General features: G+C 45.4%; 1 protein-coding gene across 6 annotated transcripts; it reads right to left on the bottom strand.

Annotated features, from left to right (window-relative positions):
- Positions 1-528: 528 nt before the first annotated feature.
- Positions 529-19,509, bottom strand: LOC106611410 (uncharacterized). 6 transcript variants are annotated; one of them, XM_045723702.2, is made up of 13 exons: positions 19,245-19,509; positions 14,663-17,946; positions 14,482-14,528; positions 11,958-12,075; positions 11,373-11,743; positions 10,815-10,954; positions 7,727-7,830; positions 7,371-7,443; positions 6,670-6,758; positions 6,345-6,452; positions 2,901-3,008; positions 2,703-2,790; positions 529-2,447 (listed from the first exon to the last, which is right to left on the bottom strand). In XM_045723702.2, exons 2-13 carry the CDS (start codon positions 17,792-17,794, stop codon positions 2,431-2,433), a joined length of 4,395 nt encoding a protein of 1,464 aa, XP_045579658.2. In that variant the 5' UTR covers positions 17,795-17,946; positions 19,245-19,509; the 3' UTR covers positions 529-2,430. The 6 variants fall into 6 exon arrangements, 1 of the variants encoding a protein (XP_045579658.2); XR_006771004.2 differs by lacking the exon at positions 529-2,447 and adding an exon at positions 3,301-4,838 and having other exon boundaries at positions 2,712-2,790; XR_006771006.2 differs by lacking the exon at positions 529-2,447 and adding an exon at positions 4,770-4,838 and having other exon boundaries at positions 2,727-2,790; positions 2,901-3,420.
- Positions 19,510-23,056: the final 3,547 nt, after the last annotated feature.

Below are 23,056 nucleotides of genomic sequence, written 5' to 3'. Positions count from 1 at the left end.
TCCAGGCACTTGTCATCTCCCGTCTGGATTACTGCAACTCCCTGTTGGCGGGGCTCCCTGCCTGTGCCATTAAACCCCTACAACTCATCCAGAACGCCGCAGCCCGTCTGGTGTTCAACCTTCCCAAGTTCTCTCACGTCACCCCACTCCTCCGCACACTCCACTGGCTTCCAGTTGAAGCTCGCATCTGCTACAAGAACATGGTGCTTGCCTACGGAGCTGTGAGGGGAACGGCACCTCCGTACCTTCAGGCTCTGATCAGGCCCTACACCCAAACAAGGGCACTGCGTTCATCCACCTCTGGCCTGCTGGCCCCTCTACCTCTGCGGAAGCACAGTTCCCGCTCAGCCCAGTCAAAACTGTTCGCTGCTCTGGCACCCCAATGGTGGAACAAGCTCCCTCACGACGCCAGGACAGCGGAGTCAATCACCACCTTCCGTAGACACCTGAAACCCCACCTCTTTAAGGAATACCTGGGATAGGATAAAGCAATCCTTCTGACCCCCCCCCCCCCCCCAAAAAAAAAGATATAGATGTACTATTGTAAAGTGGTTGTTCCACTGGATATCATAAGGTGAATGCACCAATTTGTAAGTCGCTCTGGATAAGAGCGTCTGCTAAATGACGTAAATGTAAATGTAAATGGCAATACCACATGGAACATTAATGAGCCCAATTTTGATCTTTTTACACTAATTGGTATTTTGACCAATCAGATAAGCTCTCACGCCAATAATTGTGGGGGAAAAATAATCTGAATTGGGCTGCCTGTGTAAACGCAGCCATATAATCCTCAAACTCTGCTGTGAACATATATATGAACTGATATGAACTGATACGAAACGATAGGCTCACATTGGTCTGGTAACGGTTTCCCAATAGCAATGAAACTTATTAAAGGCTTACAAGTGTTTTAACGATGCATCTTTCCTAGGGCTGTGGCGGTCATGACTTTTTGTCAGCCGGTTATTGTCACGCAAATGTCTGCCGGCCTCACGGTAACTGACCGTTAATTAACATAAACACGTTTATCTCCAGGCCTCCACACATACAAGCCACTGATGCAGACCTTTGGAACATCTACATTTTTTTTAAAAACGACTAAATAAATCATAGTAATATAGTCTACACCATCACAATAAATCCATGATTTAATTTAGGCAGCTCTAAAGAAACATTATAAAGAAAATGTATTTCAGAACAAAACGCTATGTGTTGGCCTACTGTATGTTATCTGGCTATGAGCCATGCTATAGGCCGTAGGCTTGTTCATTTAGCAGACAAGATATGCTTTATTTTATATCATTTGATATTTTAGTAATAGGAATATAATTGAACTTAACTGGATAAAATAGAAAGAATATTTTTCCCATTCCGGAGCGAGTACGCATACAAAGTGGCTATGGGAAGGCAACGACACATCTACTGATGTTGTTCTACAGTGGTTTGAGGCCTCGTTAGATCACCAGTGTTTTCAAGTGTGACCTTATTAACAATGGGTTTTGGAGATGTAACAATGCTCCTACCAAGGTTCTAGCAGTGAACTTAGCCTTAAGCCTTGGCCCCAGTCGTTCAAAAGTTATCCGGCCCTGTATGATGATCTTGGTAATGAGTTGGACTGTAGAGGGCAGTACAGGGCTTGTCCTGATGGATGAGTTGGACTGTAGAGGGCAGTACAGGGCTTGTCCTGATGGTTTAAGGTCAGTGCTGGTTTAGGGTCAGTGCTGGTGTAGGGTTTAGGGTCAGTGCTGGTGTAGGGTTTAGGGTTTAGGGTCAGTGCTGGTGTAGGGTTTAGGGTTTAGGGTCAGTGCTGGAGTAGGGTTTAGGGTCAGTGCTGGTTTAGGGTTTAGGGTCAGTGCTGGTGTAGGGTTTAGGGTTTAGGGTCAGTGCTGGTGTAGGGTTAAGGGTTTAGGGTCAGTGCTGGTGTAGGGTTTAGGGTCAGTGCTGGTTTAGGGTTTAGGGTCAGTGCTGGTGTAGGGTTTAGGGTTTAGGGTCAGTGCTGGTGTAGGGTTAAGGGTTTAGGGTCAGTGCTGGTGTAGGGTTTAGGGTTTAGGGTCAGTGCTGGTGTAGGGTTTAGGGTCAGTGCTGGTGTAGGGTTTAGGGTTTAGGGTCAGTGCTGGTGTAGGGTTTTAGGTTTAGGGTCAGTGCTGGTGTAGGGTTTAGGGTCAGTGCTGGTGTAGGGTTTAGGGTTTAGGGTCAGTGCTGGTGTAGGGTTTAGGGTTTAGGGTCAGTGCTGGTGTAGGGTTTTAGGTTTAGGGTCAGTGCTGGTGTAGGGTTTAGGGTCAGTGCTGGTGTAGGGTTTAGGGTTTAGGGTCAGTGCTGGTGTAGGGTTTTAGGTTTAGGGTCAGTGCTGGTGTAGGGTTTAGGGTCAGTGCTGCTCCTCCTGGTGGTCCTCATGGCGACGTGTCTTCATGTGAGCATTACGACTCTTCACTTTAGAGAACACCCTGAAGGAGAGGAGGAGAGATGAGAACACAGTACAGACAGACAGACAGACAGACAGACAGACAGACAGACAGACAGACAGACAGACAGACAGACAGACAGACAGACAGACAGACAGACAGACAGACAGACAGACAGACAGACAGACAGACAGACAGACAGACAGACAGACAGACAGACAGACAGACAGACAGACAGACAAGAGAATATACAGTAGAGAAGTTGCTGGATGGATAGATAGAAGGTATCTCTCTTACTTGGCACACGCCCTACAGGGGTATGGAGGGGTAGGCTGTGTGTGGTGCTTGGCGCTGGGGGGGAGAGTCGCTCGGTCTGGGACTGGAGCTGAATAGAGAGGGGGACATGCTCAGACAGACCGGCCCATAAAAGTGAACCTTGCTGGGCCTCTCTACCTCTCCCAGGGCTGGGCTACAGCAACCAGAACCAGAACCAACCTGGAGAAGGGGACAGGAGGAACTACTGTGGATCGGTTGGCAGGCATTCTGTGTGGAAATGGCGTGGAGCCCCATCTTACCATTCATGGTGGGCTGAGATGGATAGACCTAGAGAGAGAACAGGTTACAGTAGTACTGACAGCTAGTCTGGTAGGTTCTCTCTATACCTTGTCTGGCTTCTCTCTCTCTCTCTCTCTCTCTCTCTCTCTCTCTCTCTCTCTTTCAGTTCAAATCAAATGAGCTTTATTGGCAATGGGAAAAGTGTTTACATTGCCTAAGCAACTGAAATAAACAATAAACAAAAGTGAGAAGACACAAAACAACATAGTTTTTTTAATTTGAAATGGACAGTAAATATTGCACTCTCTCTGTCTCTATTTCTCTCCACAGAGACACTCACCTGTCTGTCATTGTAGTCCCCGCTGACGAGGGAGACGATGTGATTGGCTGTGGGCCCAGAGCAGGGGAGAACGACTGCCCCCTCTCAGTGAAGCCACAAAGTTCAAGGCCGACCATGGTACTGCAGGCATTGTTTGTAGAAAACAAGACCCCCCCATTATAGTGAGGGGAAAATGACAATCTTTGTGGTCTATCTACAGGGGCGCAACTTTAGTTTTAGAAGTGGGGGGGTTCATTGAAGGTCCTCCCATTTTTGGGGGCATCTAAAGCTAATTTCCTGTATTTCTACACAATCTAAAATGACCCATAGCCCTTCTAGCAGTCATCAAGCTAGGTAAGTGATTGATAAGACTGAACTAGATCAATGATAATTCAATATTGTGTTCCACCTTTATTAACTAATAGCCTAACAAATGAACAACTCTTACAAATGAAGTACAAAGACTTCACTTTTGAGTGTCTTTAAGACATCCTCTATATGAAATTTCAGCCAGAGCCGCTCAGCCAGCCCGAGCCACTCAGCCAGCCAGAGCCGCCCAGCCAGCCAGAGCCGCCTAGCCAGCCCGAGCCGCCCAGCCAGCCAGAGCTGCACAGCCAGCCAGAGCCTCCCAGCCAGCCAGAGCCGCCCAGCCAGCCCGAGCCGCCTGCATGCCTGACCCCCACCAGTCTAGTTAATAACTCTCTCCCCAACAACTTCCTTCCCATCTCTTTTTTTTATGTCTTAAGGGAAATGTTTGAAAAACAATAGTTTTAACAAAACAGACATAGACCTCCTACACATGAACACACAGAAGCAGTACATCCTCCATGTAATTCACATCATAGGCCTAATAGTACTAATAGTACATAGTACCTAGAGGTCCACGGCCCTGCAGTGCCCCAACCCAACACACCCAGCTTTAGGATCTTAGTGAAACATTCCTTATTGGTTTCAGGTGTCTTAGGCCAAGGCCAGAGTGACAACCAACAGTACAACAGAGCCCAAGGGCCAGGAATGAGCAGCCCAGCAGCTAGGGATTGCCTAAATAGGTATCTCTCCTAGTGTCTCCCAAGTCTTTCCTCACATTTTTGTTTTACATGTTTTGTGTCATTGGGAAAAGCCTCTATCAACCTTGATACAGTTTGGAAATCAACTTGAGAGGTTTATCAGACTGCCTTAAAACAGTTCCAACTTTGAAGCTTCTTGCTTGTCCAGTGTTTGCTGCACAGAGAGAATAAAGGGTTGTATCTATGGAAGTTCCCTGGTTGCCTGACCCTGATGAGACCCCAGTCACCATCTGATCCTGCTCAGATGAGGCATGACAAAGAATTACCTTGGTGTACATTTATACATTATATTATCCAAGAATAGAATCAATGGTTCAATAATTGAAATTATTATTCCCAGATCCCAGACTGTAGCCAACCCATCAACTCAAGATGGAACGTTGTATCCATTCACTGGTTGTTATAATATACTGCAAAATTCACCTGAGCTCCGTAGACTGGTCTTCCCTGGCTGTCTGACCCTGCTGGGACACCTGTCACCATCTGATCCTGCTAAGAGACATGATGAGCATAGTGTTGTGTACTGACTGTGCAAAATGACAGTGAAGCCTGTAGAGCTGTTAATACCATGTCAGTGTGAAAACTAGGGAATTAGCTAGGGAAACTGACAGATCAATAACATTACATTGCTATACTGACTAATAAAAACTAACATTAAGGTTAGCCAATGTTTGGCTAGCTCTAGCTAATGGTACTATGGTACATCATCAAATGTACTTCTGTTGAAATGGGACAAAACAAAGGCTACAAAATATTTCCATACACACAACAGCCTTTAGGTACTGCTACCTGACAGATAGCTAGAGGCTAGCTAGAGCTGGATTGGCTGTGGTAGCTACTAGCTAGCTATCTAGCTGCTAGTAGTTCATTCACTTCAGTGGAGAGGGGATGAAACATTAGCTAACATAACATGTCAGTTACACTTCTAGCTCAGCACTAGGAATAAATAAAAACAATTATGTCAAACAGCAGTTACCTTGCCAGCTAGATCATTCAACTAAAGAGTAGCCAGTTTCTGCTATGCTTGCTTTTACAACTCTGAGAAAAAGCGCAACACAGACAGCAACTGCCTCTGATCATCTCTCCTGTGCTGATCCTATATGCCAGCCTTTCAGAAGCTTTGCCTTCACACAGCCTGTCCGCATGCTCTGTGGTGTCCAGTACAGTCCTAAATCCAGCTGGCTGAAAACGGAAAACAGCCTACCCAACCGCTCTGAGGAATCCACATGGTCCTAAAGCACACCGGTGCTGCGTTTTGTATCACAGTGCAATTATAAAACTGGGGGGGACAAAAATACAATTTCAGAATGTGTGTGTGTGGGGGGGGGGGGTCATATCCCCCCCGTCCCCAGTGAAAGTTGCGCCCCTGTCAATCTTCATGTGAATAAATACATGTTGGAAGACAATCATGGAGACAATAATTGGTTCTAACACACTAGATGTATGCCCTGATTATGTTTAAATCACTCAGAAGACGTGATAATGATAATTTAGTAGCTATTGGCAGCCTGCAGTACCCTGGTTGGCCTTCAACTTGAGATACTCAATCAGAGGGGGCAGCACTAAGCTAGCCTGCAACTTCATTTCCTGGAGAAGCTTAAACTTCCTTGGCTTCAAATGCACTTTTGAATCTTCACAAAGGAATGACTGGTGTCATGTGATCAATGGCTCTGTCCATTCAGATATATAGTCATTGGCCCAGAGAGGTCAGGTGATCTGTTTATTGAGAGCTCCTTATTGGTGGGGCACCTCCTCAAGTCCCTCCCTAACCATTGTGCCCCCTTATCAAAGAGCAGAGACACAGTCTGGGTCCCAGCAATCTAAAATGGCTTCCTTTACTTCGTGACTATGTAAAAGCCCTGGATAGACTAACGACTCAACGCCTTCACTGGAAAACAGAAAGTGATGCAGCATTCAACAAGGCTGATTGTATGTGAACGTTTCTTTACACGTGCTAACATATTCCATAAGCTTTCTGTTCAATGTCCTTACATTTACCTCAGGCAGTGTGCTGGCCAGCCCGACTGGGGTCCTTACATTTAGACGCAGCCTCCTCTTCCAGGTGTAGTAATACTCTACACACTGAGACACTGACTTAGTCCCCACCTACACACACACACACACACACACACACACACACACACACACACACACACACACACACACACACACACACACACACACACACACACACACACACACACACACACACACACACACACACACACACACACACACACACACACACACACACACACGTTAATCCAAAAATCTATAGAGTGATAGTAGTTAGTGAGGGTGTGAAAAGCGTTGTGTTCCGTACTGTTTTCTGAATGCGGTGGAAGTCCTTCTGGTACATCATAAAGGCTTTCTTCACCAATCTCTTCTCCACTGGACTCCACTTATCACTCCCTGAGACAGAGAGAGAGAGAAAGAGAGAAAGAGAGAGAGAAAGAGAGCGAGGAGAGAGAGAGAGAGAGAGAGAGAGCTAGAGAGAGAGAGAATGAGAGAGAGAAAGAGAGAAAAAGAGAAAGATAGACAGGGAAAGAGAGCGAGAGAGAAAGAGAGAGAGAGCGAGAGAGAGAGAAAGAGAGAGAGAAAGAGAGAGAAAGAGAGACAGAGAAAGAGAGAGAGAGAGAAAGAGAGACAGAGAAAGAGAACGAGAGAGAGAGAGAGGAGAGAGAGAGAAAGACAGAGAAAGACAGAGAGGGTGAGAGAGTTTCTGACAGACCAACCAACTTGCACATGTCCTCTATACCATTGTTATTTTTACCCTAGATTATTGCTGTTACTGATTGACAATCTTGATTATCTTGATTATCATCGACAATCATGATTATTATCATTTTTAATTATGTTAATATTGTAAATGTATGTATCACTTCATCGCCAAAGTATGCTTTGGCAAGATGTACATTGTTACGTCATGCTAATAAAGCAAATTGAATTTAGAAATTGAGAGAGAGACAGAGAGTTATGTATGGAACTGCTTAGACAGTGTTTGAGTGTGTGAATCACACACACCTGCGTAGTGGTAGGAGGAGAGAGCGTTGGCTGGCATCGGCCAGTGCTGAAGGAGCATCTTCTCCAGAGTCTCCTAGAGGTGGAGACAGCGAGAGGAAATGAGGGAAATCTCAAGACTGATTCATCGACTGATTTATTGGTGGTTGATTTTATTGATTAGATAATACAAAGTAGAAGAATGCTGTAGCCAGAGGCGACATGTTGGAGTTGGAGCTGAGGTTAGGTTAGGACACGACATTACAACACAGTGATTAGTGTTTCTTCATTCTGTCTTTTCTGTGTTAATGTTGCTGATTTTTCCCTCAGAGACAAAACAACATGTGATTGATTGAGGTGATGTAAATGTAAACTCTGACCAGGAAGTCTCCTCTGCTCTCAGATAGGCTGTGCAGGGCGTACTCAGAGTTAGTCCCGCCCCCTGGACACACACTGGAACGTGACATCATCAACAGACACTCCACTGGGGGGGGAAGAGAGAGAGAGAGAGAGAGAGAGAGAGAGAGAGAGAGAGAGAGAGAGAGAGAGAGAGAGAGAGAGTGAGATATTATCTCTTTTGAGAGGGAACATGACCACACTCTCAATCTACATGATTTCGTATAGAATGTGTGTGTGTGTATTGTGTGTGTGGCAGTGCTGGGAAGTCAATTCAGGAAGTGATTTTAATTTTAAAATTAAAACATAAAAAAAACTTTTTTAAAGTAATTGAAAAAAAAAAAATCTAATGTTGAATTTTTATATAGTTTACCTCCTGAACTGACTGCCTTCAATTCCAATTGACCCCAGCCCTGGTGTGTGGGTGGGTGGTTGTGTGGGTGGTTGTGTGGGTGGTTGGGTAGGAACGGTTGTTGAAAATTGATAAAAGGTCAAAAATACAGTTCTGATAAATGTAACAGCTGCATAATGGAGTATGCAGCTGTAGTACATTATTATCTAATAAAACATTTAAAAAAATTATACTATCCCACAAAGTTTTCTCTCAGATCATGTAGTGGCCGTGTCAGTGTGTTTAATCCCCATCAATATATACATTTTTATACACTATATATACAAAAGTATGTGGACACCCCTTCATATTAGTGGATTCGGCTATTTCAGCCACACCCATTGCTGACAGATGTATAAAATGGAGCACACAGCCATGCAATCTCCATAGACAAACATTTGCAGTAGAATGGCACGTACTGAAGAGCTCAGTGACTTTCAATGTGGCAATGGCACAGGATGCCACCTTTCCAACAAGTCAGTTCGTCACATTTCTACCCTGCTAGAGCTGCCTCGGTCAACTGTAAGTGCTGATTATGTAAGTGTAAATGTCTAGGAGCAACAACGGCTCAGCCACAAAGTGGTAGGCCACACAAGCTCACAGAATGGGACCACCCAGTGCTGAAGCACGTAGCGCATAAATATCATTTGTCCTCGGGTGCAACACTCACTACCGAGTTCCAAACTGCCTCTGGAAGCAACATCAGCACAAGAACTGTTCGTCGGGAGCTTCATGAAATGGGTTTCCATGGCCGAGCAGCATTGGCTGGAGTGGTGTAAACCTCTCCGCCATTGGACTGTAAAGGAGTGGAAACGTGTTCTCTGGAGTGCTGAATCATGCTTCAATGTTTGGCAGTCCGACGGATTAATCTGGGTTTGGCAGATGCCAGGAGAAGCAACCTGCCCCAATGCATAGTGCCAACTGTAAAGTTTGGTAGAGGAGGAATAATAGACTAGGGCTGTTTTTCATGGTTCAGTCTAGTCCCCGTAGGTCCAATGAAGGCAAATCTTAACACTACAGCATACAATGACATTCTAGCAACAGTTTGGGGAAGGCCCTTTCCTGTTTCAGCATGACAATGCCCCCATCCACAAAGTGAGTTCCATACAGAAATGGTTTGTCGAGATCGGTGTGGAAGAACTTGACTGGCCTGCACAGAGCCCTGACCTCAACCCTCATCGAACACCTTTGGAATGAATTGGAGCGCTGGCTGCGAGCCAGGCCTAATCGCCCAACGTCAGTGCCGACCTCACAAATGCTCTTCTGGCTGAATGGAAGCAAGTCTTCACAGCAATTTTCCAAGAACAAATGGAAAGCCTTCTTAGAATATTGGAGGCTGTTAGAGCAGCAAAGGAGGGAGGACCAACTCCATATTTAATGCCAATGATTTTGGAATGAATTGTTCGACGAGCAGGTGTCCACATACTTTCGGTCATGTAGTGTAAACACGTGGGTCAAAACATTTTTGTTCCCATGTCTACGATTTCCCATGATTCCACCATCCATTTCAGATATCGCTTCACACTTTTCCCTGATAGTAAAGTCCAAGAGAAAAGGTGGTTTGAACATGTAATAGTATGAATATTGTCAGTTTATATTTTGACAGTAATTGGTGAAGTGATAATTAGTTGACAAATAAATGATCCACTTCTCAAACACAGCCAAATGAAAACAGAACAGAGGGGTAATATCAGGTGGGCATGGCTTGAGCCTTGCTAGAGAGTGTGTGTGTGTGTGTGTGTGTGTGTGTGTGTGTGTGTGTGTGTGTGTGTGTGTGTGTGTGTGTGTGTGTGTGTGTGTGTGTGTGTGTGTGTGTGTGTGTGTGTGTGTGTGTGTGCAGTGGAGGCTCCTCAGAGGAGGAAGGAGAGGACCATCCACAGTGAATTTCAGAAAAATAAAATATTGAAACATTTAAAAAGTTATCCTTTTTAGACAAAACTACAATAGATATATTCACGTCACCGAATAATTGAATAAAACACAATGTTTTGCAATGAAGGTCTACAGTAGCTTCAACAGCACTCTGTAGGGTAGCACCATGGTGTAGCCGGAGGACAGCTAGTTTCCGTCCTCCTCTGGGTAAATTGAATTCAATACAAAACCTAGGAGGCTCATGGTTCTCACCCCTTTCCATAGACTTATACAGCAATTATGACAACTTCCGGAGGACATCCTCCAACCTATCAGAGCTCTTGCAGCATGAACTGACATGTTCTCCACCCAATCAAAGGATCAGAAAATGAATCTAGAACTGAATGCATAAGCTACAGCTAGCTAGCACTGCAGTGCATCAAATGTAGTGAGTAGTTGACTCAAAGAGAGAGAAAGACAATAGTTGAACAGTTTTGAACAAATTAATTAATTCAACAATGAAAGAGAAGCAAGAGAGAGAGAGAGCTAGCTATATTTCACAGTATTTTTTTTCGCTTTCACTTTCTTAGCTAGCAAATGCAGCTAGCTAGTTTAGCTTACTCAAACACCTGGCTAAAACAGAGAGGGATGCTATGTTAGCTAGTTGGGTATGGCTATCCAACACTGGAACTCTTTCACGTCAAGGTAAGCTTTTGGTTTTATTAATTTATTGCCACCGGGGCCTGCCGGTGTAACTGCTAAACTGCTTGCTGTATACTGTACTGCATGATTGTAGTGGGTGTACTAATGCGTTAGCTTTGAGTGTGTACCTCTGTGCTGGGTGGATGAGTTCTCCAGGGCATCCCAGGGCGTCCACAACACCAGTGCATTGTGGGTGTCTGAGTGAGAGTGTCTTTGGTCCTGAAGAGGTGGGACATCAGCCTGAAATCCAATCCCCACGTTGATCCTCCTGTGAGTGATAGGTCAATAACCAATCATAGTTGCATATGCTTCACAGATGTGTTTCTCTGCACTAAAAATAGACTTGAAGCGTAAAAGATGGTTTAGTAATGCAAGTCTAGGAGGTTAGTAAGGGGTGATGTGATTGGGTAGGAGGTTAGTAAGGGGTGATGTGATTGGGTAAGAGGTTAGTAAGGGGTGATGTGATTGGGTAGGAGGTTAGTAAGGGGTGATGTGATTGGGTAGGAGGTTAGTAAGGGGTGATATGATTGGGTAGGCGGTTAGTAACGGATGATGTGATTGGATAGGCGGTTAGTAAGGGGTGATGTGATTGGGTAGGTGGTTAGTAAGGGGCGATGTGATTGGGTAGGAGGTTAGTAAGGGGTAATGTGATTGGGTAGGAGGTTAGTAAGGGGTGATGTTCTTACGGTTTGATCTTTATTGTCTGCTCCCCGGACATTAGCAAGTCACCATCACTCGTGGTTAGAGAGCAGTATAGCCCAGTTCCCTCCCTGTCTGGCCTCAGCAAGGGAGGAGGGGTGTAGTAGGTCAGTTGAACAATTGAACGCAGAACACTCTGGAACACCACAACACCCCTAGTGGACTGGCAGGGCAGGACAAGAGGAGGGTGGCGATGGGGATACCTCCTCTTGTCTTTTTTCCTTTCTTTCCTTCCCTCATCCTCCCCCTCTTGGCGCTCCTCTTCCAGGCATGGAAGGGGGGAGGCAGGGAGTCTGACGGGCACAGAGACAGGCATCACTATGGGGACAGGAGACCCTGGAATCACCCCTTCCTTCTGCTGAGAGAGCGAGAGAGAGAGAAAGAGACATGAGAAAGAGAATGCTTCTTCACCTGCATTGCTTGCTGTTTGGGGTTTTAGGCTGGGTTTCTGTACAGCACTTTGATATATCAGCTGATCTAAGAAGGGCTATATAAATAAATACATTTCATTTGAATTTAAATTTCAGGGATAGAGAAGTATTGTGTGTGTGTGTGTGTGTGTGTCATCTCACCGTTCTGTATGTTTGTGACCTGCCGGTCTGTCCTCGGAGTCCTCCGTGAGAGCGCATGTGTCCGTTCAGAGCAGGAAGACTCTTAAAGACCCTCTGACACACAGAACACAGCAACCTGCTGACACACACACACACACACACACACACACACACACACACACACACACACACACACACACACACACACACACACACACACACACATTAATATCATCATCATAATGATAATCATCATAATCAATATCATCATCATCATCATCAATATCATCATCAATCAATTTCATCATCATGATCAATATCATCATCATCAATATCATCATCATAATCAATATTATCATCATAATCAATATCATCATCATCATCATCAATATCATCATCATAATCAATATCATCATCATCATCATCATCATCAATATCATCATCATAATCAATATCATCATCATCATAATCAATATTATCATCATAATCAATATCATCATCATCATAATCAATATCATCATCACTTTTTTGAGGCCCCCATCTTGGCGGAGAGAAATGTTGGTGTTTTAAAGCCAATTTCCTGTAATTCTACACATTTTTTAACGTAGCTGATTAAAATCTTGTAGTTTGAAAGCTAATTTCCTGCAATTATATGCATTTTTGCCATGGCTAGGGATGTGTTCCTATGCTCAAACCAGTCAAAAGTTTGGACACACCTACTTATTTTTGCTGTTTTTTACATTGTAGAATAATAGTGAAGACATCAAAACTATGAAATAACACATGGAATCATGTAGTAACCAAAAAAAGTGTTAATCAAATCAAAATATATTTTATATTTGAGATTCTTCAAAGTAGCCACCCTTTGCCTTGATGACAGCTTTGCACACTCTTGGCATTCTCTCAACCAGTTCATGAGGTGGTCACTTGGAATGCATTTAAATTAAAAGGTGTGCCTTTTTAAAAGTTAATTTGTTGAATTCCTTTCCTTCTTAATGTGTTTGAGCCAATCAGTTGTGTTGTGACAAGGTAGGGATGGTATACAGAAGATAGCCCTATTTGGAAAAAGACCAAGTCCATATTATGGCAAAAACAGCTCAAATAAGCAAAGAGTAACGACAGTTCATCATTACTTTAACACATGAAGGTCAGTCAATTTCAAGAACATTAAAAGTTTCTTAAAGTGCAGTCGCAAAAACCATCAAGCGCTATGATGAAACTGGCTCTCACGAGGACCGCTTTAGGAAAGGAAGACCCAGAGTTACCTCTCCTGCAGAGGATAAGTTCAATAGAGTTACCAGCCTCAGATTGCAGCCCAAATAAATGCTTCACAGAGTTCAAGTAACAGACACACTGTTACTTTCAACATCAACTGTTCAGAGGAGACTGCATGAATCAGGCCTTCATGGTCGAATTGCTGCAAAGAAACTACTACTAAAGGGCACCAATAAGAAGAAGAGACTTGCTTGGGCCAAGAAACATGAGCAATGGGCATTAGACCAGTGGAAATCTGTCCTTTAGTCTGATGAGTCCACATTTTTGGTTACAACAGCCGCATCTTTCTGAGACGCAGAGTAGGAGAACATCTCCGCATGTGTGGTACCCAACGTGAAGCATGGAGGAGGTGTGATGGTATGGGGGTGCTTTGCTGGTGACACTGTCAGTGATTTATTTTGAATTCAAGTTACACTTAACCAGCATGGCTACCATAGCATTCTGCAGCGATACGCCATCCCATCTGGTTTGAGTTTAGTGGGACTATCATTTGGTTTTCAACAGGACAATGACCCAACACAAGCTCTGTAAGGGCTATTTGACCAAGAAGGAGATTGATAGAGTGCTGCATCAGATGACCTGGCCTCCACAATCACCCGACCTCAACCAAATTGAGATGGTTTGGGATGAGTTGGACCACAGACTGAAGGAAAAGCAGCCAACAAGTGCTCAGCATATGTGGGAACTCCTTCAAGACTGTTGGAAAAGCATTCCAGGTGAAGCTGGTTGAGAGAATGTCAAGAGTGTTCAAAGCTGTCATCAAGGCAAAGGGTGGCTACTTTGAAGAATCTCAAATATAAAATATATTTTGTTTTGTTCAACACTTTTTTAGGTACAACATGATTCTATGTGTTATTTCATCATTTTGATGTCTTCACTATTATTCTACAATGTAGAAAATACTAAAAATAAAGAAAAACCCTGGAATGAGTAGGTGTGTCCAGACTTTACACTGGTACTGTCTATGTCTGCATGTAAGCATTTCACTGCACGCCTTATAGTAGCACAAGTAATGTTGTTACATTTCCCTGTCCCACCCTCTGTATATATATTTTTATCCCCCCCCCCCCAGAAAACCCTGTATATCTAACACACACACACACACGCACACGCACACGCACACACGCGCGCACACGCACACACGCACATGCACACACACACACACACACACCACACACACACACACACACACACACACACACACACACACACACACACACACACACACACACACACACACACACACACACATGCACACACACCAGCATACCTGCAGTTTGGTGTCTCATAGTTTCCCAAATGTTCTCTCAATGTCATCTAAAAGAGCAACAAAACCAACATTAATTTAACACACTCTGTTAAGTATATCAGATATCCTTAATGCTTTAGTTGTTAGCTCAGCGAGCTAACACAGACTACCCAGACTCCCCCTTGGGAGGATGTTACTGTACCTGTGTCTGCTGTGCTGGGGGCGAGTAGAGAGGCTTCAGATGGTTCAATTGATTGAAATGGTTCAAGTGATTCAATTGATTCAGGTGGTTCACGTGTGGTCCTCTCCTCTCTGTGGTCATCTGCTGGACGGCTGGACTTACCCCCCTCTCTGACTCCCACCCCCCACGCAGAAGGAGAGGGGGAGAGAGGTAGAGAGGGCTGCATCTAGGGCTAGGGTTTGGGTAGGGAATATAGGAAGGGCTTGGGCCGGGCTGGTTAGGATGGGGTATGGGGCTGGATTGAGGGCTGAGGTGAGGGTAAGAGTAGGGACTATGGTTAGGGTGGGAGCTGTAGGTAGGGTTAGGGTTGTGGCTGTAAATGGGGTTAGGGGTAGGGTTTGGGCTGTAGGTAGGGTTGGGGTTAGGGATGTGGCTGTAGGTAGGGTTAGGGTTAGGGTTGGGGCTGTAGGTAGTGTTGGGGTTAGGGTTGGGGTTGTAGGTAGGGTTAGGGTTTGGGCTGTAGGTAGGGTTGGGGCTGGGGCTGGGGTTGGGGTTGGGGCTGGGGCTGTAGCTCGGGTTGGTGCTGGGGTTGGGGTTAGGGTTGGGGTTGTAGGTAGGGTTAGGGTTGGGGCTGTAGGTAGGGTTGGTGCTGGGGTTGGGGTTAGGGTTGGGGTTGTAGGTAGGGTTGGGTTTGGGGCTGTAGGTAGGGTTGGTGCTGGGGTTGGGGTTAGGGTTGGGGTTGTAGGTAGGGTTGGGGTTGGGGCTGTAGGTAGGGTTGGGGCTATAAGTAGGGTTTGGGTTGGGGCTGTAGTTAGGGTTGGGGCTGTAGGTAGGGTTAGGGTTGTAGGTAGTATTGGGGTTAGGGTTAGGGTTGTTGGTAGGGTTAGGGTTTGGGCTGTAGGTAGGGTTGGGGCTGGGGTTGGGGCTGTAGGTAGGGTTAGGGTTGGGGCTGTAGTTAGGGTTGGGGTTGGGGCTGTAGTTAGGGTTGGGGTTGGGGCTGTAGTTAGGGTTGGGGTTGGGGAGGAGGCTGTACTTGGATTGAAGATGGGGCTGAGTGCTGGGGTTGGATTGAGGGTGAGAGTTAAAGTTAGAGTTGGGATGGGAGTGGAAGTGAGGGAAAGGGTTGGAGTAAGACTGGGGACCAGGGTACCAGGGTGAGGTGGGTTCCACAGAGGTTAGAGGGCTCTGTGCTGGCTGTGTGTACAAACAGGGGCTTGGTTGTTGGTCTGCGTGGGCCTGTGTGTACAGATAGGAGCTTTGTGCGTGGGTCTGTGTTTGAGTGTAGGAGATGTGTGTGTGCTGCTGGATGTGACTGTGGTTCTGTGAAGGGGGCTGTGGGGGACAGTAGCCCCCTCCCTGTCCTTGTTCTTGTCTCTGGAGCTGGGCTAGGATGTGGAGTCTGACCTGGTGCTTCTGGATCTTTAGCTGGCTCTGGACAGACTGATGTTGGTGATGGTCCAGCTGGCTCTGTAGCTGGCTCTGGACAGACTGATGTTGGTGATGGTCCAGCTGGCTCTGGACAGACTGATGCTGGTGATGGTCCAGCTGGCTCTGGACAGACTGATGTTGATGATGGTCCAGCTGGCTCTGGACAGACTGATGCTGGTGATGGTCCAGCTGGCTCTGTAGCTGGCTCTGGACAGACTGATGTTGATGATGGTCCAGCTGGCTCTGGACAGACTGATGTTGATGATGGTCCAGCTGGCTCTGGACAGACTGATGTTGATGATGGTCCACCTGGTTCTGTAGCTGGCTCTGGAGAGACTGATGTTGATGATGGTCCACCTGGTTCAGTAGCTGGCTCTCGACAGACTGATGTTGATGATGGTCCACCTGGTTCTGTAGCTGGCTCTGGAGAGACTGATGTTGATGATGGTCCACCTGGTTCAGTAGCTGGCTCTCGACAGACTGATGTTGATGATGGGCCACCTGGTTCTGTAGCTCGCTCTGGAGAGACTGATGTTGATGATGGTCCACCTGGTTCAGTAGCTGGCTCTGGAGAGACTGATGTTGATGATGGTCCACCTGGTTCTGTAGCTCGCTCTGGAGAGACTGATGTTGATGATGGTCCACCTGGTTCTGTAGCTGGCTCTGGAGAGACTGATGGTGATGATGGTCCACCTGGTTCTGTAGCTGGCTCTGGAGAGGCTGATGTTGTTGATGGTCCACCTGGTTCTGTAGCTGGCTCTGGAGAGGCTGATGTTGATGATGGTCCACCTGGTTCTGTAGCTGGCTCTGGAGAGGCTGATGTTGATGATGGTCCACCTGGTTCTGTAGCTGGCTCTGGACAGACTGATGGTGATGATGGTCCACCTGGTTCTGTAGCTGGCTCTGGAGAGACTGATGTTGATGATGATCCACCTGGTTCTGTAGCTGGCTCTGGACAGACTGATGTTGATGATGGTCCACCTGGTTCTGTAGCTGGCTCTGGAGAGACTGGTTCTGTAGCTGGCTCTGGAGAGACTGATGTTGATGATGGTCCACCTCCATCTGCTGGCTCTGATGGTGGTTGCAGTTCTGAAGGTCCAGTTGAGTCTGAAGGTCCAGAGACTGCTGTTTCATGTGATGGTTCTGCTGGTTCTGCTGGTTGCTGTACATGGTCTGGGAGTCCAGTAGGGGATCCTGATAGCTGTTGGGAGTCTGATGGATCTTGTGGGTCTTGAGCTGCCTCTGGTGGTTTCTGTTGCTGGTGTTAGTCTGCTGGTCCAGCTGGTGGTTCTTCCCCCGGTCCAGCTGATGTTTGTTGAGGTTAGTTTGGGAGCCATGGTCGTGGTAGTCCTGCAGAGTTTCTGGGTCAGGGTGGGTCTCTGTCTGCTGGTATGACTGGTCCTGGGTATAGCCCTGGTAGCTATATTGTAGGGAGGGCTGGGAGAGGGGAGACAGTAACTGACATGTGTTCACATCAGAAGGGATGTCTGTCTCTACTAGGTCCTGGGGCTGAGAGAGGGGGGAGAAGGGCTGAGGGAAGGGGAGCTGAGTTTGGGAGAAGAGGGGCTGGTGGACAGGGGAGAGAGGATTGGGCCTGGGGGACACGGGGGAGTGAAGTGGGGAGAGAGGAGCGGGCTTGGGGGACACGGGGGAGAGTGGGGGGGAATGGTGAGGGGAGAGGTGAAGTCCCTCTGAGTCCTTGATAGGAGGATGCTGCTTAGACATCACGTCAATAACCCTCGCTCATAACACAGAGCTACTGCTCACAACACTCTGTCTGACATATGGTTTGCTACATTGGCCCTGCAGCGAGGGAGTTCTCTTCATCTAGTAGTGGGGTTGATGCTCATAGGAGTATGTTGTTCTCACTGTCAGACCTACAACAAAGGAGAGAGAGGCTTAACACACCTTTAAGAAGGCCCCATTTCTGGGTCTGAGTATTGGAAAGGGATTGTGTGCACATAACAGGGTATGTAAAGTATTTGACATCGACGTTGACATTCACATGCAGACTCTCTAACACACTAACCCATATCATACCATCACTTTCATATCCACACATGAAAGCAAGCACACACACACACACACACATTCTCACTGGCAGCAAGTCCTATATAACGTCCTGTCACATGACCTTGAGTAACTAAGAGAGTATCAGTTGAACTCTCCTTTCCTTTAAAGGAGCGAATCATGAAACCCTGTGTGTAATGGCTATAGGGGCCAATTAGAAACAAAACGACAGAAAGTGTTTGTATGTGTCTCTGTTTGTGTGTGTCCGGGAGGGGGGGGGGGGGGGGGGGGGGGTGTCAGTGTGCGTGGAAGAGAGGGCAGTATGGTTAAGAGTTTCCAACCACACTAACCTTGCTTTTGCAATGACTGCCACTGTACACACACACACACACACACACACACACACACACACACACACACACACAAGTGTGTGTGTGTGTCCAACCATGTTATTATTGTCCAGGAAAACTTTGAACAGTTCAAAGTTTTCCTGGACAATAATAAGGTGGTTGGATGAGCCAGGTAGGAAGCATGAGAGAGTGAGATAGAGAGGGGGGGAGAGAGAGGGGGGGAGAGAGGGGGAGAGAGAAAGAGAGAAAGAGGGGATAGAGGAGAGAGAGCGAAAGAGATAGAGAGGGGGCAGAGAGAGAGAAAAAGATAGAGAAAGAGTTAGAGAGGGGGCAGAGAAAGAGAGAGAGTGGGCAGAGAGAGAGAGATGGAGGGAGTGTGTGTGTTTCAGGAAGTACAGTCATCTCTCTCTGAGGCAAGAGTCTTCCTGCACACACACACACACCCACCCACACACATACACACACAGACACACACACACACACACACACACACACACACACACACACACAAAGCGTGACTGAGCATTATTATTCATTATTTAGTAAACTAGCAAACAAATCAAAAACTCATACAGTGATAAATGCATCGACTCATACAGTGATAAATACATTAACTCATACAGTGACAAATGCATTAACTCATACAGTGATAAATGCATCGACTCATACAGTGATAAATGCATCGACTCATACAGTGATAAATGCATCGACTCATACAGTGATAAATGCATTGACTCATCACTACAAATGTATTACATACATCTCTAATATACATATTGATCTTTAAACGTTACATCTGTGAATGGTTTCCATACCTTGAAGTGACTGAATGGAGGAAGGCTATAAAGGCTGTAATCCAGGAGGTGACTGAATGGAGGAAGGCTATAAAGGCTGTAATCCAGGAGGTGACTGAATGGAGGAAGGCTATAAAGGCTGTAATCCAGGAGGTGACTGAATGGAGGAAGGCTATAAAGGCTGTAATCCAGGAGGTGACTGAATGGAGGAAGGCTATAAAGGCTGTAATCCAGGAGGTGACTGAATGGCTCTGTTGCTTTTGTAGCAGTGATCTCACTGACTGACTGTTCAGACATACAGGCACGTGCATGTGTGAGTGTGTGACCGTGTGTGTGTGTGTGACCGTGTGTGTGTGTGTGTGTGTGTGTGTGTGTGTGTGTGTGTGTGTGTGTGTGTGTGTGTGTGTGTGTGTGTGTGTGTGTGTGTGTGTGTGTGTGTGTGTGTGTGTGTGTGTGGACTGTGTTTGGTTTTACTATCCTTCTGGGGACCAGAAGTTCTCACAAGGATAGTAAAACAAGGAACATTTGGACAATTGGGGATATTTTTGCTGGTCCCCACAAAGAAAAAGGCTATTTTAGGTTTAGAGGGTTAGGATTAGAATTAGGGTTAGGTTTATGGTTAGGATTAGAATTTGGGTTAGGTTTAGAGGGTTAGAATTAGAATTAGGGTTAGGTTTAGAGGGTTAGGATTAGAATTAGGGTTAAGTTTATGGTTAGGGAAAATAGGATTTTGAATGGAAATTGTTTGATAGTAAAACAAACGTGTGTGTGTGTGTGTGTGTTGTGTGTGTGTGTGTGTGTGTGTGTGTGTGTGTGTGTGTGTGTGTGTGTGTGTAAGTATGTGTCTCGTGACTAGCACTGACAGAGCCCTTCAACCCTCAGGTAGAGGAGGATGTGGTTAGGAGCCTGTACATAACTAAGGCCAAAGTCTCACACACAGACACACATCACAAGGTGTTAAGTCAGTACAAAGAAAGATGAACAGAAGAGACAAAAAAAAGTGAGATTACATTAGAGACTAGAACTCCTATTACTATCACTAATCCCTTTCATCGACCAATCAAACGTCCAAATGATCAATCGGTCTACAAATCAATGAATCAGACAATCAATTCATGCACTTTGTTCCAGTCGGGCTGTTTATACACAACCCGACCAGGTCTCTGTCTCAGTAGGTCTTAATGAACTACGTGTGTGAGTGTCTACTGTACTGTAGCCTACTCACCTGGCTATTGTCTGTACCATCTACCTTACCAGGTGTGTGTGTGTGTGTGTGTGTGTGTGTGTGTGTGTGTGTGTGTGTGTGTGTGTGTGTGTGTGTGTGTGTGTGTGTGTGTGTTTGCGTGCGTGCGTGCGTGCGTGCGTGTGTGTGTGTGTGTGTGGTGTGTGTGTGTGTGTGTGTGTGTGTGTGTGTGTGTGCAGAAGGGACGGAGTGTGTGTGTGTGTGTGTGTGTGTGTGTGTGTGTGTGTGTGTGACTTTTTTGATGCCCTGACTATTTTGATGGCCTGACTATTTTTGATGGCCTGACTATTTTGATGCCCTGACTATTTTGATGCCCTGACTATTTTTGATGCCCTGACTATTTTCATGCCCTGACTTATTTGATGCCCTGACTATTTTGATGCCCTGACTTTTTTGATGCCCTGACTTTTTTGATGCCCTGACTTATTTGATGCCCTGACTATTTTGATGCCCTGACTATTTTGATGCCCTGACTTATTTGATGCCCTGACTATTTTAATGCCCTGACTTTTTTGATGCGCGCCGCACACCTAGTCTATATTCAGAGGAATATCATCTGCAGGCAGCAAGAGTGTGCCGCTCTCAACTGGTTGTTGCATGGAGTAGCTTACAGAAAAATTACATCGGTAGCAGGTAGGGCAGGAAAGACATTTCAACTGATGATATGTACCAGTAAATGCTAACTAAAGCAACAATGGGTACGCAAACCAGGTATTGGAAACGTTTAGTCCAGTGTTGGTTAGTAGGCTATTTGTAATGCGCAATTATCATCATGTGCTCTTTGTGCTCTTTGCATCAGGGGCGTAGACATGGATGGGCCTGGGTAGACAGAGACACACCCACTGGGGAACTAGGCCCTGACAGGCCTACCCAATCAGATTGATGTTGGTTTAAGAATTGTTGTGGATTTAGACCATGAAATGTGTGTCTTTTTTTCTATGATTTTGAGAGTGAAAATCTGAAAAAAATCTACAGGACAACAACTAAAAACATAGGAAAACATGATTGTTCTCACAAGGTGGCTTTCCTTCGGCTGGACGAACAGTTTGTGAACTTTTTGGGCAAAATTAGAGTATACCCACTTCTCCAGGCACCACTACACCACTGGATAGGGCCAATGGAAAGACAGCAGTCACACACAGCATGATGTTAAAGCACCACTACACCACTGGATAGGGCCGATGGAAAGACAGCAGTCACACACAGCATGATGTTAAAGCAATCCATAAACTAAGACATAATAATCCAGTAGGTCCCTGTCATAAGAATACAAAAACACAACCATTAGGCATTTCACAATCAAAATGTACAACTATTACTTCCTATTGCAAAAAACACATTTCACGTTTAGCACATAAAGTAACTGGTGACCTAAAGTTTAAAGTGGAACTGACAGCATTTTAACTACTTTGCACATATGAAACAAACAGACAATCATAATATAACATTCCCAGTTTATGCTACAAAACCAACTTTCTAAGAGGTTTTAAAATAGGTTCTATTTGTCTCAACGTTCCATGACGTACACTAAGATATTGTTGTCAGAATAGATGGATGCAGTTCAATGCATGATTAATATAATTCACCAATACATTTCTTGGAAGTCCCAAAAATATTGCTATCAGGTTGTAAATCACGGCTGGCCTGGTACATTGTTTACTGTTGGTAGTACAAAACATACTGCTATCAGGCTGTAAATCACGGCTGGCCTGGTACATTGTTTACTGTTGGTAGTACAAAACATATTGCTATCAGGTTGTAAATCACAGCTGATCTGGTACATTGTTTACTGTTGGTAGTCCAAAACATATTGCTATCAGGTTGTAAATCACAGCTGATCTGGTACATTGTTTACTGTTGGTAGTCCAAAACATATTGTTATCAGGTTGTAAATCACAGCTGATCTGGTACATTGTTTACTGTTGGTAGTCCAAAACATATTGTTATCAGGTTGTAAATCACGGCTGGTCTGGTACATTGTTTACTGTTGGTAGTCCAAAACATATTGCTATCAGGTTGTAAATCACAGCTGATCTGGTACATTGTTTACTGTTGGTAGTCCAAAACATATTGCTATCAGGTTGTAAATCACAGCTGATCTGGTACATTGTTTACTGTTGGTAGTCCAAAACATATTGTTATCAGGTTGTAAATCACAGCTGATCTGGTACATTGTTTACTGTTGGTAGTCCAAAACATATTGCTATCAGGTTGTAAATCACAGCTGATCTGGTACATTGTTTACTGTTGGTAGTCCAAAACATATTGCTATCAGGTTGTAAATCACAGATGATCTGGTACATTGTTTGCTGCCTCCATTCGGGATGCACTGTTTCAGTTTCAATGACTCAATATTCTGGACAAAAACTAGCAAGGGCAATAATCACAAGTCAGTCATAATGTGGCTAATAGGCTAGCGTATATATTTATGTAGCAAGTTAAAAACACGGAGCCTAACATTAGCTAGATAGCTAACTAGCTAGCTGCTAGGAGGATGTCATGTCATGCCATTGGAGGAGTGGTTGAATGACTGACTTTTTCCCCTCATATCGTTTTTCAGTGGCTATACACAGCTAGAGATGCAGGGGTC

The sequence above is a fragment of the Salmo salar genome, chromosome 09 (assembly GCF_965601325.2).
Source record: "Salmo salar chromosome 09, fSalSal1, whole genome shotgun sequence".
Classification (NCBI taxonomy): Eukaryota; Metazoa; Chordata; class Actinopteri; order Salmoniformes; family Salmonidae; genus Salmo; species Salmo salar.
Note: the sequence above shows the minus strand (reverse complement) of the source record. Positions and strands in the feature narration are given on the sequence as shown.